General features: G+C 34.0%; 2 protein-coding genes across 2 annotated transcripts; one reads left to right on the top strand and one right to left on the bottom strand.

Moving 5' to 3' along the window:
• Positions 1-1,754: 1,754 nt before the first annotated feature.
• LOC108344936 (mitochondrial import inner membrane translocase subunit TIM14-1) lies at positions 1,755-5,364 on the bottom strand. The gene is made up of 3 exons (XM_017583472.2): positions 5,210-5,364; positions 3,628-3,806; positions 1,755-2,149 (listed from the first exon to the last, which is right to left on the bottom strand). The coding sequence occupies exons 1-3, from the start codon at positions 5,210-5,212 to the stop codon at positions 1,993-1,995; spliced, it is 339 nt and encodes a 112-aa protein (XP_017438961.1). The 5' UTR covers positions 5,213-5,364; the 3' UTR covers positions 1,755-1,992.
• A 4,480-nt stretch (positions 5,365-9,844) lies between these two features.
• On the top strand, positions 9,845-12,319 carry LOC108344427 (uncharacterized). Its single transcript, XM_017582872.1, has 6 exons — positions 9,845-9,929; positions 9,988-10,090; positions 10,239-11,502; positions 11,688-11,830; positions 11,903-12,078; positions 12,276-12,319. The coding sequence occupies exons 1-6, from the start codon at positions 9,845-9,847 to the stop codon at positions 12,317-12,319; spliced, it is 1,815 nt and encodes a 604-aa protein (XP_017438361.1).
• Positions 12,320-19,289: the final 6,970 nt, after the last annotated feature.

Below are 19,289 nucleotides of genomic sequence, written 5' to 3'. Positions count from 1 at the left end.
CGTGGTCAAGGTATCCTTGGAAGAAATCTCATGACTGATCAGAAGTTGATCTCTGATATGATCAAAGTCTAGATGTAAAGCACAAAATTCATTTTGAGAGATGAAAGCTTGTTTGCATAATCATATAAATGTTGGATATCGTTGGCATAGATGTTTTGAGCTTTCTTTCAAAAAAAATGAAATGTTTTGAAAGCTCTAAGGGACATCAGAAGTCTTGATTCCATGGATTGCCATAACAAAGCACACAATTGAAAATCTTCTTGTTTCCACTGTTCAACTTTTTCAACAAGCACATGGTTTCCATCTTGCTTAAGGTGGTGGTCATGATGTTCTTGGCCAAGAAACCACATTTCAATGCTAGTAGACTATGATAAATAATTTTTTCCATTTAGCTTCTTGGAAGTAGTGGAGGGACCTCCAAAGAAATAACAGTTGTAGTAGCCATTTCTAATCACGAGAACAAAAAAAAACAGTGTGGAGATGCTAAAACAGCAAGGGAAAACAAAAGCCCTAGGGTGACTTCCTTAAAGGTGGCTTCTAAACTTCACTATAATGAATTTTCAAGGATCATAACATAGAGGGGGAGTTTGACGACAACTATGGAGGTGGTGCGATGACATTTAAACCAGAGGACGACGATGCACGGATAGCACACGCCTAGTTACAATGAACAGAAATGGCACATGTGGCAGCATGCGAGGGTAAACTGACCCTCGGTATTGGCAGGGTTGGTCATCGCTTTGGGTGGCGATCTAGATTCGGTAAACACCAGACGAAATTACGACGGTGACTAGTGACAAACGATGGCAGATGACGACAAATCGGCAGATAACAATGGTTGACAACATTGGACAGTTTCAAAAGGCAATTGATAGCTGCATATAAAAGTGGACAACAACAAATAGAGCTAAGCAGTCATGAACAAAAGTAACTAGTGCCTATGAATATGACAAAATAGAAATTAGAACGAGAATCAACCTATTCTAATACCAACTTTAGACTAAAAACAAATAATTATAATTTTAGAGGACTACTTGGACTCTTCTCATGTTCTACTATTTATATAGTAAATAGTGAAAGGTCAAGAAACTGTCCTAGACTCCTAGGTACCATAAATAGAAATAACCCACACATTACTCTCTACTTTAGTCTTTCCAACTTCACTAACCTAGATAGACTCAATAATTATTTCAACAAATATCAAGTTTAACCTAGCCAATTTAATTTACTCTATTTTCCTGGGCTTTGTTCCATCCTGATGTTACATGTCAACTTTACTTGTTGGTTCATGAAAAAGCACATGTTTTTGCTAAAACGACTTCAATCCCGTGCTATTTTACACTTCAAAAGCTCAATGTATAGTGTTTTGCATGTGTTTTTACAATTACAGTGGATCCGTTGACTAAAACTTTACCACCCAAGAGTATAATGATAAGTTGTTAACAATATACATTATGGTTATAATGTTTATATTGCCTGATCGTTGTAATTTCCATTATAGATGTCTCTATTCTGTCATTCACATTACTTGGCATACATTATTGTTTTATTTAGTAAAATGATCGAATTTATCTTGAAAGGAAAATTAAAGATATCTATTACAGTTTGATATAAGTTAGATAATTTTTTATACATGGAAGGAAACTTGTTATTGGATAACTTGTTATACAATACACTTCTCCCAACGAACCACACCGAGTGTTTCATTACCACTTATTATTGCAATATTTGACAGGAACTAAATATCCAGGAGCTTTGAGAAGTCTGCGCCATCTATGTACATAGGAAAGGAAACTTCGGATTTTCATTATCTAAAAGGAACCAAAATCACGGGAAGACTACAATGTTTATAAACTAAATGAATTCCTATTTATGTATTTCATAAGAATATATATATATATATATATATATATATATATATATATATATATATATATATATATATATATATAACTTTGGGTTGATGTCTAGAATTAAGACATTGCAACTGTGTTAAAATGCAGATCCACTTCCTTTTCCCTTCCCTAGCATAACATCTTTTGCTTCATTTATTTTGGAAGCAAGGTAATGACTTCCACCCGCATCAGGATGGTTTGCAACCATTACTCTTCTGTGTGCTTCTTTCACCTTATCTGCAGTTGCACTTTCCCTGATGAATCATGGAACAGTATAAGTTTAGAAAAACATAATGAAAAACACAAGATCAAAATTCTGATCTTGGAGAAGAAAAGCATAAGGATTAGTAATGAACTGATAGGATGAGAGCGGCAGGAGGTTTACTTTTGCCGAAAGCGAAGCAGAAGCAGGGGTTTCAACATCAAGAGTAATTGAATATGACACAAATTAGCATGTAGAGAAAGAATAACTTGAATGATCTTGCTGAATTTTCTTCCAAGAATAGAACACCTTTTATGAGTGGTCAAAGGATGGATAATCCTATATAGTTAGAAGATGCATATGTTTTCAGGATTTACATCCGAACTCTCTGGTCACTGTTCTATGGTTTCTGCAAACATAATTTTGTTTCCCTATATCAATCATATGGACTGCTGCTCATGAGACACTTAAATAGGCTTAATAAAGGAATTCCCATAATTCCTTGGTTTACACTAAATGCATAGGGGATTCATCACCTAGGAATTCATCAAACTCCAGCTTATGGTTGATTAAAAACTAAAGCTAACGTTTATTGTTCAATCACCAGAATTCAAAATAACGACTTTCAGCATGCTATGGTTACCAGTAGTTTTTCCTTTTTTTACAGCCATGGTTAGGTTACTAGTAAAATGTTGGTTTTCTTCGCCAATATTTTAAAATCAATAAACTTGTTGCACCAAAATATATATATATATATATATATATATATATATATATATGACAATATAATGATGAGAACAATCAAAACTACCCATTTTGTAAGATATGAAGATCTAGAAAGTTCATTATTGTTTTACCATCAAGAATAATCAAGCATTCAGACGTACCCCTTCCGGTCAGTTTAAGGTTAGCACAGAGGTTAAGAAAGTTGGTGAATAACATTGATGATAGTAAAAAATGGATTATTTAGTGAAGAGAAATTGGGCCTATAAAAGGTGGGATTTGTGTTTGTGGAAATTGTCTTCAAATTATAGACAAAAAGGATGACCGAAAAAATAATTCACAAAATTGATCTTCTGCTAAAATTATTAATATCATCTATATAAAGTACTTGCCATGAATATACACATAGAAGTGGAAAATCAAATTACTACGACCATGATATTATCACGTTACAGAAAAATTGAAACGTGCTTAAACCTCTTAAATGACAGTTATTTTGTGACAAACTTGTCTCCAGAATCACACATGAAACACTCAAAATCACCAAAACAACTCCCTACCTACCTGAACCAACGAATGTGCATGTAAGGTTACTCTAACTTGGTGTAAGAGTATTTGGTCAATCCGCAAACCTTAAGCGTTAAAGAAGTAATTACGTTCAAAGACACAACTAAGCAAGTAACATAACTACATATCATAATACATGAACATAAACAACATATACTTAATCATTTAACTTCAAGAGTCACTCTCCATAAATAACAAAGGTAATTTGATGCCTGATGAGCAATCAAATATCAAGCTTACCGGATGCCTAATATTAGAGATGCTTCTCTCCTAGTCATTGTAGGTTGGAAACCACCATCGTAGAACCTACGCACTCTGGGTATTGGGGGTCGAGCCTTGAATGCTTGCCATGCTTGGACGCCATACCTTCCTGCAAGTGCTGCAGCAGCTACAGCAAGACCAGCAAGAAATGGTGTAGCCTAATATACAAAGCAGTTTGTTAAAAGTTTGATGCTAAAGAAAACTAAATGAGAAAATGAAATAGTAGTTGATATTCTTTATCCTAATTATGACTTTTAGTTCAACAAGAATACCTGAAGACAGTAATAGATAAATGGGGCAAAATCAGGTAAATGTACCCATGTGGTGTACTGTTTTTGGAAAATACCAGAATGGGCAAAAAAATTTTATTACAGGTTTTGGTATAAGTCATGGTATGAGGAAGCGACTTCATTATAGTCAAAGTAGAAGTCTTGGGTTATGGTGACGAACAATATAAGACAAGATTAATCATATAATCAGCCATCACCATATTTTATTTTATTTTTCTTATTTTTATTTCCTAAAATTCCTTATGGAAAAGCTTGTCCAAGTACACTCAAGAAAAAGTGAATTATCCCGTGATTTGGCTCAAAAATAATTATGGGCTACGCCTATGTATAAATGGAATTATTTACTGTATGGAAGTTGCTAGCCTTGGCAAAATGGGTATTTATATGGTGATGGTAGATTATATGATTAAATCATAGTCTTACTGAAACACAGATGTGCGAGCACGTTTGAACGTGGGGTTGTCTATGCCATGTACATTTTGGAAGAATGATAGATAATTGTGACTTTAACAAGCTTCTCCATCAATATTTCTTAAAAATAAAGAAATAAGGAAATTGAAATCCTCATAAGTTAAAATTCACTTATGCATAAGCTAATGTTTACATTTAACCTGTGTAATAAACTAATTTTAACTTTTAGTCAGAAAATAATTGCATTTTTCTTTCACATTTTTCTCTCCTAAAAGTTCTTATGGGAAACTCAGTCCAAACAAACCCTAAACCTAACACAGTTGTTCAAAATACATAGAAATAAGCAACAGAGTAACCGTGCAAAGAACCTTTACACTATCATCTAATTACAGATAGACATGTATGGTAAATTTGTTGAACAGAACTCTTATCACCAACAATACCTAGAAATTAAATTTCCCCCCTCCATATAACAATATTTCATAAGTCCATATAAATTTTACATTGTTGCATTCAGGCACCTCATGGAGGTGGGGAACAGGCGATACAGTGAGCAGTGATAAGAGAGAAAAGGAGAGTGGGAAAAAAATACATTACAAAACACAAATTTGCTACTGAGACAACAACATCAATAGATCATTTCAATGACAGTCCATTCTACCCATACTCTTCTTGAATGCATTTTCAAACAATTACAAAATTATGACCTAAAACAGATAACCATGAGGCCAATTTGAATATAAAAAGGAAAACAGGAGTCAGCAAAGTTTCTAATTAGTTTCAAAACTACATGAGTCAAATTACTGAGGAGTGTTGCAAGAAAAGAAAACAAGGGTGAACAAGAGAGAGGATCTGCTTACCATTCCCGGGGAAGTTGAAGGACTAAGAAATGTTGGCGCTTTTCATTCACAGGTTCTGAATGCCTCTATCTCTCTGCTAAGGGAAGAAGAAAGGCTGAACACACGACTCCGGGATTTGCTTCAGGGTTCGCGTATATTCGATCTTCTATATTTTCTTGAACGAAGGAGGAAAATTATTTTAATATATATATATATATATATATATATATTTTAATTTTGTCCTAAATTAATTTTGTTTTAAATTTTTTTAATTTGATCTTTTTTATTGTTGTTTAAATAATTAATCCACAGTAAATCATGTCTATTTTTTTGTTTTTTTTATGTTTTAGAATTTTTATTTTTTACTTTTTATTTTTAGTTTTAATAAGTGTCACCTCAGGTTAATATCTTCTATTTAATTTAATTTTTATATTTCTTATTTTTAATTAATTTAGTTTTAATTTTATTTAAAATAGAGTAATTTAATTATCTTTACATTGAAATTAAATTTAATTTTTATTTAAATATTATATTATTATTTTTATTAAAATATATATTTTTATTAAATATTTTAAATTTCAAGTTAGAGTTAGTTTAAAATTAGAATGAAAATTTTAATAATAAGAATTAATATCACTCGTTTAAAATTTTAAGAGGTTAAAAATCTCTTTTACCTTTTAACTTCTTAAAAAATTTCACTTTTTAACGTCTTAAAATTTTAAAAAGAATTTTTCACTTTTTTATCTCTTAAAATTTTAAACCAATAATATTAATCATTATTTTTAAAATTTTCCTTCTAATTTAAACCAACTTTAATTTTAAATTAAAATTATTTAATTAAAATGTAAATTTTAATAAAATATATATAACATTTTTATAAAAAAAAATTAGTATTAATTTCGAAATAAACAAAATCGTTCAGTTTAGAAAAGAAAAGTCAAAGAAAAAAAAGACTAAATTAAAAAGAAAATAAATGTAAAAATCAAATTGAAAATCTTTTATTAAAAAAATTAAAAATTAAAAAACAAAACCATGAATTAACATGTGACAGATTTTGTTCCGTGTCCCTTAATTGTTTAAAAGATATTAGTAAAAAGAATCAAATTAAACAAAATTAATAAAAATTAGAACTAAATTGAAAAAATAATATTAAAACTAAATTGAATAAAAATTAGAACTGAAAAAATAATATTAAAACTAAATTGAATAAAATCTGGATCATGAAACACATTTTGGACACATAACAAACAATAATTTTAATGAGTCAAATAGTTTATAAAAAATATGATTGATTATTTTTCTCATTTTAATATTTTTATTTATTATTTTCTTATTCACATAAAAATATTTAACTTTTGAATTGAATTTCTTAATTGTGTATATATTTGCTTTAGAGGGGAGATTTTATAATTTATATGAGAATCAAAATAAAAAATATCAATATCGATAATCTTTCTGTAATTGATCTTGATTTGTGTTATTTTTTGGTCAAAGTGTTTTAAGATATTGTTCGTGAAAAAATATTTCAATTTTTGTTAAATAAGTTTATTTTTAAGTTATGAGATAATAAATTAGGCTAGATCGAAATAAGATAGCACTAGATCGAGTTCATATAAAATCTAGACAAGTTAGACCACATTAGATTCAAACCAAGTTGATTTGAGTTAGATTGGACTTAAGTCAAGTTGAGTTTATTTGGGTCCATGTCAAGCTAAGTTAGCCTGACCCTAGGTTGAACTGAGTTAGCCTAGGCTAACCTCGAGTGAGTTAGCTCGAGCCTCAATTGAGTTGAGTTAATCGAAACTTAAGTTGATCCAAATCAGTTCAGGCCAGGTTGGTTTAAGCTCAAGTTGAGCCGAGTTAGGACATCCCACACTCAGTCGAGTTAAGGTGAGTCTATGTTCATTTGTGTTGGAGTGATCCATGTTCGGCCAAGTTTGGCTAGGCCTGGATAACTCCTAGCTTGATCAAGAAGTCTCACCTAACCCAAGTAAGACCAAGTTAAGTCAAGTCGAGTTGAGTCTGATCGAGCCCAAGTTGAGTACAATCGAGCCCAAGTTGAGTTGAGTATGCCTAAGAGAGCTAAGTCGAGCCAATTTAATTTGTGCTTAAGTCATACTAAGTTTTTCTAAGCCTAAGTCAAGATAATTTGGAGTGGGCCCATATTCATTCAAGTCGAGGCTGACCCATATTTTGTTGGGTTTGGCTATGTCAAGGTATGTCTTAGTTTGATCAAGATTAGTCAAACCTACCTGAATCAACCTAAGTTCAGGTTAAGTCAAGTCAACTTGAGCCTAGTCAAGGCGAGTCAATGTGAGATCATATTCAATGGAGTTGAAAAAGTCCCATTTTAAGTCAAGTTTACTCAAGCCAAGCTCGCACTTAGTCAAGTTGAATTGGGCTTAGGTGGTATTGAGACAAATCGAGCCATAGACATGTTATATTAAGTTAGGTCGATCCCATGTGAGATTGAATCAAGTCTATCCGGACCTAGGTTGAGTCAAATCAACCTAAACCAAACGCAAACCAAACTACAAAAGTCAAAATATGAATTATAGAATATGAAGAATTTCATATTCTTACTTTTTAGGAGGCATTTGAAATTTTATAACATTAAGTAATCCAATTACTCTAATGAAATTTTAGGATTTCAATTTCCTTCTAATTCTCTCATCCAAACAGTTAATTTTACTCAAAAGAATTTTAAATTCATCAAATAAATGAATTACTCTCTTAAATTGTCTAATCTAATCACATTAATAGTTTACTAAATAATATAAAAGATTATTTTTTTTATGTTATCTTATAAACTTAGTTACATTAAAATAACTTTTGTTTCACTACAAAATTTCCATTTTCTCTTAAGAGATGGATTCATGTAATACTCAAGGTTATTTATATTTTTAGTATGGATTATACATTTTTTTTTCTTATGTGATTTTGTTCAAATGTACATTAAATCTTAGCAATTACAATCTTTAATTTCATCAAATCGATGTATTTTATCATTTTTACTATTTTATGTACTTATGTTGACTTTGTCCTTCTTTGTTATTATGATTTGATATTTATGCAATTATAGTTTCTTTGTTAATATTTGACATTGATGAAAAAAAATATGTATAATTTGATATTAAATTTCTAATAATCATATATTACTTTGGTGTGATTTGTATTTTTTATAAAAAAAATTATTTAGAACATCAAGGAATGAGCACAACAAATGTAGGTACAAATATACCTATCACCAAATATAGATAAAGATGAAATAAATATTTTATATTCATCGAGTATAAAGATAGAGATAAAAATAAAGAATTTTTATTTTGAGGATATAGCATAATAAAACTCATTATCGAAGTCTTCTTGTCCCTTATCATCATGATACATGAAACATATTAATTTTAGTGTTAAAATATAATAAAAATTGTGAAAACATTCTTTGAAGTGAAAAAATGGATTTCTTCTGGTTTATTATGTTAGATAAAATTTTCTTAATATTTTTTTAATTTTATCCTTCAATTCAATTATTTGTTATCATTTTGGTATTTGAACATATATTATATTAGCAGGCCAAGTTCATAAATTACATATAACTCCATCAAATATATAGCAAGTCACTTAAATTTAAAATATACATAAGAATTAAATATAAGTATATAACATGTAAATATCCTAATACTAGTATTTCTACCCACGCTCGAGATTTTAAAAATTATAGGCTTAATATTTTTTATGGTCCCTATTTTCGTCAAGTGCGTTTGATTTGGTCCCAGTTTTTTTTTTTCAATGTTGTCCTAAAGAATGTAAAATCTGTTCAATTTGGTCCTTTTTTTAAACGCCGTTTAAATCGTTAACGGTAGACAGTCCAAGTGTACACAACAGTGTTGAGATGACATTTAACTGTCCACGTGAATTCCCTTCAGGCACAGTGAGGTGGATTTAATCATTTTGAAATTGCAATTGTAGATATTAGGGTTTTTGTTTTCAAAATTAAATTAAGGGTGCTGAGAGTCAAAGTTCTTGCGTGGTTTGGTAGCGAAATCAGGAAGATTGGGAAGAACATCAATGACGTCCAGTTGAAATTGGAAGCATCGATCTTTGGCAGTCAGGTATGCGTTCGTAATCTCGTAACTAAGCTTTGTGTTGTGACATTCCTCTGTAAAATTTTATGCACACATCAAAATGTGAGTGTTAGATTTTTTTCAAAGTTAGATTGTGTTGAAAAATTGTGCGAACTGTTTAGGGCATTGTTGTGTAACATATTATAATTGGTTGTGCGTGGTTGATTGTTGATTGTTGGTTTATTGTTTATTGTTCCCATACGGTTTAGCAGTTAATTTAGCGTAAATAGCAATTACTTTTTGTGTTTCCATAGTGGTCTCATGCCCATAAAGTTGATTTTGTAGGCTTGCGTTTGGAATGTCTGAGGAGAGATTTAATGTTGTGGTCCACCATGGTGGGACCCTGCTAAAGGATATACCTTTTGGATATGTTGGTGGGGAAGTCACTTATTAGAGTGTGGACCCTGACAAATGAAGTTATTTCGAAGTGCTAGATTCCATTAAGGAGTTGGGGTATATTAAAGTGTCTGAGTTATTTTATTGCATTCAAGATATTATGTATAAGTTGTATGATGACAGAGATGCAATGAACATGGTACATGTTGCCAAGTATTTAGGGGAAGTTCACTTATTTGTGGTCCACAGTGTGGATGAGGAGCCAGAGATTATTGTTCAAAGTGAATTAAATGAAGAACTTGTGTCTTGCAAGTATAGAGAGTGAATGTATCCATGTAGGTGGGAATGAGGATGATAAAGTGAAGGTGCAGGGGGAGGATGATGAAGTTGTTGTGCATGTGGAGGATGAAGAAGTGGTTGTGCAGGATGATGAAGTGGCTATGTAGGATGATGAAGTGTTTGTGCAGGTGGAGGATGAAGTGGTTGTGTAGTTGGAGGATGATGAAGTTTCTGTCCATGTGGAGGATAAAGAAGTGGTTGTGCAGGAGGATGAAGTGGCTGTGCAGGTGGAGGATGAAGTGAACATGCAGGGGGGAGGATATTGTTGAACAGAACGTTAGGGTGGAGGAGGAGGAAGTTGTTATTGAACAACATGGGCAGGGGGAGGAAGAAGCAGTCATTGAAGAATTTAGTTCAAGTGAGGATGATGATGTGCATGGTGAAGTTCCTCATGGAGTAGTTGATGAAGAAGAAGTGGATGAAGGACTAGTTGATGTTGATGTTAATATTGATGAAGGACTAGTAGATAACAACATAGAAGGCTCTGTGTCAGTAGAAGTTAGTGAAAATGAAATGAACTGTGATTTAGACACACATGACAGTGCACATAGGCACAGAAACCCAAATGACAGGGGGTTGTCTGATGATGAGTGGGACTCAAAATTATTGGACAGTCTAGAAGAAAGTGGAAGTGAGGATGGAGTTGATGAAAGGCAAAGTTGTGGTCCATTTGGGACATATGTTAAGCAAAAAAATATGTCAGAATACAAGTGGAAAGTGGGAGCAAAGTTTAGTGATAAAAATGAGTTTATGGAGGCTGTTAAAAGTTATGTCGTCCATGCGGGGAGGAATTTGAAGTTTGTTAAGAATGACAATAGAAGGGTACGAGTGAGATGCTTGGGTGCACAAAAAAAATGTCCATGGATGGCTTATTGTGGATATTTAGAAGGATGTATAACATGGCAATTGAGAAAAATATTGGATACCCATACTTGCAGTAGGCAATTCAATATCAAAATGATGAATCCTAAGTGGTTGAGTGAAACATTAGATACCGCGCTACTTGAAAATCCAAATTTAAAGATAAATGAAATACGGTCAAAAGCTTTGAGGAAATGGAATACAAATGTCACAATATCTAAAGCTCGTAGGGCAAAATTAATGGCATCATGCAAAGTTGAAGGTTCATTCAAAAATCAGTTCACAAGAATATATGACTATGCACATGAATTATTAAGATGTAATCCGGGATCAACGATCAAAGTTAAAGTGGATAGTGAAAATGGTCAGACCACATTTCAAAGGTTCTATGTTTGTTTGAAAGCTTGCAAGAATAGCTTCGTCTCTTGTAGACCCTTTATTGGTTTGGATGGATGTTTTCTGAAAGGAAAGTGCAAGGGGGAGTTATTAAAAGTTGTTGGTAGAGATCCTAATGAACAGATGTTACCTCTGGCATATGTAATTGTGGAAGTAGAGAACAAAGAAACTTGGTCTTGGTTTTTGGAATTGTTGATAGAAGACCTTGGGGGCATTGAAGTATGTGATGAATGCACTTTTATGTCTGACCAACAAAAGGTATATTTATTTCTTATATCTTGTTGTATTGGTTTCTAATATTAGTTATGTATTTTTATGTCCCCATTTTATTTTAAAAATGTTCACTTTGGTCCCTACACACAGGGTTTGCTGCCAGTTATGTCTGAACTTTTACCTAGGGCAGAGCACAGATTTTGCATGAGACATTTATATGCAAATTTCAGAAAAAAGTCAGAGGGCACACCTTGAAGACTCTAATGTGGAAGGCTGCTACTAGTACCTACCCCCAAGCTTGGGAAAGAGAAATGTTGAATATAAAAGAGGTCAATATAGAAGCTTACAAATACCTAATTGTTATTCCCCCAAGGTATTTCTTCTTCCTTACTGCAACCTCTTATATACTTTTAGCTACCTAACAATTTCTTATTCTTTGTAACAGGTATTGGTCTAGATCTAGATTTACAGGTCGAGTAGTAACTGATACACTACTAAACAACATGAGTGAAGCTTTTAATAGTGTTATTGTTGATGCTAGAGGAAAGCCCATTGTAACCATGCTAGAGGAAATTAGAGTTTACATCATGAAAAAATGGGCAACCAATAGAATCAAGATGTGTAATATGAACTTTCATATCTTCCCTAAGATTAGAAAGAGACTTACAAAAGAATCAAATTTATCCAAAAATTGGATCCCTAGGTAAGCATTTCCTTTCCAGTATTAATTCATGTCCCTTGGTCTGTGATAAAATTGTTGATATTCATCACTTCATATTTAACTTTTAATCTTTTAATCATGTATTACTTGATGACAGTTGGTCTGGAGAAAAAATGTTTGAAGTTAGACATTGTGCAGTGATTACAAACAAGTTTGCAGTCAACTTGGACAGTCAACAGTGTTCCTGCACGAAATGGCTCATTAGTGGCATCCCTTGCTGCCATGCTATTGCAGCAATGAGATTCTTAAATTTAGATCCAGAAGACTATGTACTCATTTGGTTCAGAAGGTCCACGTATGATGAAACATATGCTTCAATTATATTTCTAGTGAATGGGCACCTTTTATGGGAAAGAACACCATGTCAGACGTCCTCCCACCATTTCAAAGAAAATTACCTAGTAGACCAAAGAAAAAGAGAAGGTTGGAGAGTTAGGAGCTAAGGAGGGATGAAACCCAGATGACCAAAGGTGGCCACCGCAAGAAATGCAGCATTTGTCATGTTCTTGGGCATAATAGAAATCAATGCCCTTTACGTCCTCAAGATCAACCAGACCTACCACAGCCATCTGAAGCAACACCACCCCAACCAACACAGGAATCCACAGAGCAACCAACTCAACCAATCAGAAGGGAGAAGTTACCAATTAGGAGACCATCTCTTTTATAATGTTCAAAATTTGGTGCACTTGGCATTGTATCTATTTTGAAATACTTTACTAATTAAAACCTGATGTCCTTTGTAATGTTTTGAAATACTTTATAACGTTTTGATATATTTGGCACTGGATCTGTTATGATGTGCTATTATGTAACTTGATGGTGTAATCATGAACTGACTTTTGATTGTGAAAATACATTGATGTACCCATGAACTTAATGTTTTCACGTACCCATGTTTTGATATTGATTTTGACCACTTCCATTTTATGCACACATCACTCATCATCATGAGGACCACATTTGCACATATTTAACTAAAACGAGGACTAATTTGAACAATTAATGTTAAAACACAATTCATTCATTCATTTAATACAAAACACAGTCGTCCAACCTTAACAATGGGACCACCTAACAACCTCAACCTTCAAAACACAAAAGTAAAGCATATTGGGACCACCTAAAAACACAGAACACATCAACCTAAAAACACACTTTCAACACATCAACCTAAAAACACACACAACATAGCTATGATCAGTACAGTGAGAACACACACCACTGCTACTAAGAATTGGATCCTTCTCTTCAAAGCTTTCACTGTCTTCTCCATATCACAAATCTTCCTCCTTTGACTACCATTGATAACATCCCTTTCATCAACCTTTTCTTCATTGCACCACTTGAAATAGTTACAAGACATCACATTACCAGCTGCACTCTGTTATTCATCAAACACATTGTTAATTACAAACACAAAGAAAATAGGCTTTAATTAGAAATTCTTTTATTCACATCACCTTGTAGTTATCACAACCCCAAAAATTTCTTCCACGATTCTTTGAAGTTCTAGCCATTTTTACTACTGCCAATTCACCACAATTGCAAATGGGGACTATCCCTACCCCCATTGAACCACCACCATGTGAGGAATTACAACTTCGATAGCCGAAGCTATTGCAACAAGAAGAAGAAGATTGGGAACGAGACATGGTTCATCAACCACCAAGATTGGGAAGAAGAATGGTTAACCTCGAACCTTACTTTCGCTTTCACTAAAGTAAATTAAAAACCCTAACCCTAATTTCACTCTCCACCCTCATCAAAATTGGGTTTCATTAAATAAATGGCATTTCTTTCATAATCCACCTCACTGTGCCTGAAGGGAATCCACGTGGGCAGTTAAATGTCATCTCAACACTGTTGTGCACACCTGGACTGTTTGTCGTTAACGATTTAAACAGCGTTTGCAAAAAGGACTAAATTGAACAGATTTTACATTCTTTAGGACAACATTGAACAAAAAAAACAGGGACCAAAGCGAACGCACTTGACGAAAATAGGGACCATCAGGGGTATTAAGCCACAATTATATTATATTTATTATATCAATTTTAGTTTATAAAAATACAATTACAATTTAATATACGTATTTTATTTTGTAAAATTAAATAATAATATTTTCATTGTTTTCATGATAAAAATGTATTTAAATCATTTATATATATTATATAATTACTTTAAATAATATATTAAGATTGAGTTAACCAAAATTAAGAATTTAAATTCAATTTTAAATGAAACATTGTTTAGATGATATAGAAAAATGTAAATTGTAGACTAACTAATAATAAAAAGTTTAACGATACAAAAAATATCCAATAGATTTTATAAAAATATAAAGGTTAGATGATATATAAAGATGTGAAAATAGACCATATAAAACTATAAATAGTTGACCAAGTAGAAAAATGTACAAAATGATACAAAAATATGTAAATAGCAAACATCTAAAACTACAAAGAATATATGTACAAAATGATACAAAAATATATAAATAGTTATCTAGTTGGCTTTTTCTATGGTGTATTGAAGTTTAGGAAAAGTTTAAAGTTTCATAGAGATATGTTGAAAGACTCATAATTCTCAGAGAATAGGAAGAGATATTAATTAAAGTTAATTTTCTGTCTGATTGTTATGGAAAGTACCTATAGTAAGAGGGTTTTGTTGTGTTAATCCAACTAACATAATTGTCAATATGACAGTTAGCTTGTTTTACTATTCGTATATACATCTCTTTTATAATATTGTTAGTAGTGGTTAATGAGAAATAAACTCATTTTCTCTCCTCCTCCTTCCATACACTTTTCTCTCTACATAACTCTGTCAAACAGGTTAAGGGGCTAGCAGTGGTATCAAGAGCTAGGTTGTGAGATCTGGTGGAGAGTTGTAAAGCCCAAAGAAGACGTTTCAAGAAGAGAAATCTCGTGGAGTAGTGATGGCTAGAATGATTCACAACAACTTGCCAGTGTTTGATGGCAAAGGCTACGATGATTGGTGCGTTAAGATGGATGCGATTCTTAGTTTCCAAGAAGTGGATGAAATTTTCAAGAAAGGTTTCAAAGAACCTTCGAAGGGTGATTTAGAAGAGGTGAAGAAATTGTACAAAGATAACAAGAGGCTGGACTGCAAAGCACAAATGTTGTTGCACTAGTACATATCTGCGGCAATTTTCCAGAAAGTATCGAAGGCTGCCACGACAAAGGAAGTATGAGATATACGACAAGAGGGCTATGGAAACTCTGGAAATGTCAAGAAGATTAGGTTGCAATCTCTACAAAGGTAGTATGAACTCCTGAACATGGGAGAGCAAGAAACAGTTGTTGAGTATGTTGGAAGAATCCAAGTCGTGGTGAACGCGATGAGAGCTTGTGACAAGATAGTAAAAGACAAGAAGATTGTTGAGAAAATACTCAGAACCTTAATACCTCGGTATTATCATATTGTTGTAGCCATAGAAGAACGTAAGGATCTTGAAACGATGAGAGTGGAAGAGTTGCAAAATTCTCTTGAAGCGCATGAGCAGAGATTAATCGAAAGAAAGATTGCAGAAAATGGTGTAATTCAAAGCACAAATCAAGCCTTGCAAGGAAAAAATAATCAAAGTTTCAAGGGCTATGGAGCTGGAAGGGGCAGAGGGAGATCACGAAGTGGATGAACTAAGGTAAAAATGTAAAACCCTTTGAACAAATCGTGAACGACTATGGCAGTGAACAAAAGGAGGGAAACAAGAGAGGAGGAAGGCAATTTAGAGGTAGAGGCAGAAAAGGCTATGATAAAAGAAACGTTCAATGCTACACTTGTAACAAATACGGGCACTATTCTGTAGAGTGCTAGCACAACGAATCCACGAATAAAAACAAGAATGATGAAGCGGCTAACCTTGCACAAGACACTTGTGATTCAGAGTCTGATCATGTATTATTAATGAGCAAGGTGGAAGAGGCTGAAGAAGATGTGTGTTGGAGGTTGATGCAAGACAGGTGTGAAAAAGAACAAGATCGCGTGCGAGATAGGTGTACCCAGGATGTGAGTCATACACTGGACAAGTATAATTGTGAAGATGACCACGTGTTGTTGTCGAAAGAATCGAACCATGCAGAGGATGAAACGAGTTGGTATTTGGACACGGGGTGTTCCAATCACATGACAGGTAAGAGAGATTGGTTGATCGATCTAGACACGAGTATAAAGAGCAGTGTAAGATTTGCAGATAATAGTGTGATCATGGCTGAAGGAGCGGGCAAGGTCTTGATCACACGCAAGGATGGCAGATCCACGTACGTGAATAACATGTTGTATGTTCCGACGATGAAGAGTAACTTGTTGAGTCTGGGACAGCTGCTAGAGAAAGGCTACACAATGTCAATGCAGCAAAGGCACATGGACGTTCAAGGCTCCTCTTGCCAGAAACAGAACGTTCAAGGTGAATCTAAATGTTGTTGATGTTCAGTGTTTTGCTGCTGTTAACGTTGAGGATGAAGGATGGTTATGGCACTACAGATTAGAGCATTTGAATTTTAAGAGTTTGCGTTAGTTGAAGAGCAAAGAATTAGTAAAGGGAGTTCCTGTGATCACTGCACCGAACAAAGATTTGTGAAGGTTGTGCAATTGGGAAACAAGCTAGGAAGATGTTTAAGAAGTCTGCTCCTAAGAGAGCAAAATAATTGTTGGGCGTTGTCCACTCAAATGTGTGTGGCCCTTTTAACGTGTCATCCCTTGGAGGTAACAAATACTTTCTAATTTTTGTAGATGAATGGTCTAGGAAAATCTGGGTTTATCTATTAAAAGAAAAGAAAGAAGTATACACTTACTTTGTGAAATTCTGCTCTTTAGTGGAGAGACAATTTGGCTTGCATATCAGAACCTTCAGGACTAATGGTGCAGGTGAATTTAATTCTGGTGAAATGGGTAGATTTTGTGATGACAAAGGAATTGTGCATGAAGTGATTGCTCCATACACACCCCAACACAATGGGTTAGCGGAGAGAAGAAACAGGATGATCTTGGATATGATCAGGTGTATGATCAAAGGAAGGAAACTACCTCATTATTTATGGGGAGAAGCGGTTTCTACAACAGCCTACTTGTTGAAAAGAAGCCCGACTAAAGCTTTTCCAAATTGCACCCCATAAGAGGTTTGGTCAGGAAACAAACCCGATGTGCATCACTTGAGGATCTTTGGATCTGTTTGCTATAAGCATGTCCCATATGAGAGAAGGAAAAAGCTGGATGATAGAAGTGAGACTCGCATCCTAGTAGGCTACCACCCAACAGGTGCTTACAGGTTGTATGATCTAGAAAAGTAGCAAGTCGTGATCAACAAAGATGTGTTAATAAATGAAGCTGTTACATTCAATTGGGTAGAAGCAGAGGCAAGTTTGAAACAAGGTATTATGTCTAGCTGGTTAGAAGAAAAGAAACCTGATGATGTTGGACAGGTTGTTACTGATGTTGAAGCTAATAACATAAGATCTCAAAGAGCAAGGTTCCCCTCAACAAGACTCGCAGGTCATGAGGTGTTTGCAATAGTGAAATAGCAGACTCTGATGACATTGTTCACCTTGCTTTCTTAGCTGATGTTGAAACACTTACATGGAAGCAAGCTATTGACATAAAAGGATGGAAAGAGGCTATGATGAAGGAGCTTAAAGCAATTGAGAATAACAAAACTTGGGAGATGGTAGAACTACCTCAACACAAACAGGTTATTGAGGCTAAATGAGTGTTTAAAACGAAGTACAAACCAGATGGTAGCATAGCAAAGCTGAAAGCTGGACTGGTAGCAAAGGGCTTCTTGTAGAAACCTGGAGTTGACTTCACGGATGTCTTTGCACCAGTTGCAAGACTTGAAACCGTGAGACTTGTAGCTGTAGTGGCTAATTTCAATAGCTGGAAAATATGCCAAATGGATGTCAAATTAACGTTTTTGAATGGCCCTCTAGAAGAGGAAGTTTATGTGAGACAACCACCTGGATTTGAGAAGAAAGGTGAGGAGCTGAAGGTATATAAGTTGAACAAAGCCTTATATGGGCGTAGACAGGCACCTCGAGCGTAGAATATTCATATCAACGCGTTACTTATTAGACTTGGATTCCAAAAGTGCACTATAAAGTTTGGAGTCTATATGAAACTTGTTGGGCAGCAGGGTGTTTTGTTGATTTGTTTGTATGTAGATGATTTGCTTGTAACAGGAAATTTTGCAGAAGCAATTAAAGAATTTAAGATGAGAATGAAAGAAGAATTTGAGATGACAGATCTCGGGAGTCTGAGCTATTTTCTGGGGCTGGAATTTTTGCAAACAACTGATGGTATGTTCGTTCATCAAAGGAGATATATTAATGAGCTGTTGAAGATATTTAGCATGGAAAGTTGCAACGGCGCCAATATACCAGTCATGGCAAACTTAAAACTATCTATTCAAGCAGATGATATAAAGGTTGATGCTACTTTGTTTAAGCAGATTGTGGGATCACTCAAGTCTGTCTGTAATAGTAGACCAAATATCAGTTATGGAGTTGGGCTGGTGAGTAGATTCATGAGTGATCCAAGGCAATCACATGTTGTTACTGCCAAGCACATTTTGTGTTACTTAAAAGGAACTGCAGACTTCGGTCTTTTCTTCCCCAAGAAGTCTGACAGCACAAATGGAATGTTGAGAGCTTGGTGTGATTCAGATTGGTGTGGAGACCAGGTGGATACAAAGAGCACATATGGCTACTTGTTTAAGTATATGGGAGCACCAATTTCCTGGTGTTCTAAGAAGCAGAATGTGGTTGCACTCTCCTTTTGTGAAGCTGAATATATAGCTTCTGTTGAGACTGCGTGCAAATGTGTTTAGCTGGAAACAATCCTTGATGAACTAAAGATTGATTATAGAAAACCAGTACAGCTCTTAATGGACAACAAATATGTTATTAGCCTGTCCAGAAATCCAGTTTTCCACGGCAAAAAGCAAACACATAGAAACCAAATTTCACTACTTAAGGGATCAAGTTAGTAAAGGGAAATTGGAACTGATACATTGTTCCACTGAAGATCAGATTGCAGATGTTTTTACAAAAGCACTAAGACAAGTCAGATTTGAAAAGTTGAGAAGCTTATTTAA

The sequence above is a fragment of the Vigna angularis genome, chromosome 8 (assembly GCF_016808095.1).
Source record: "Vigna angularis cultivar LongXiaoDou No.4 chromosome 8, ASM1680809v1, whole genome shotgun sequence".
Taxonomy (NCBI): Eukaryota; Viridiplantae; Streptophyta; class Magnoliopsida; order Fabales; family Fabaceae; genus Vigna; species Vigna angularis.
This window is presented reverse-complemented; position numbering and strand designations above follow the sequence as displayed.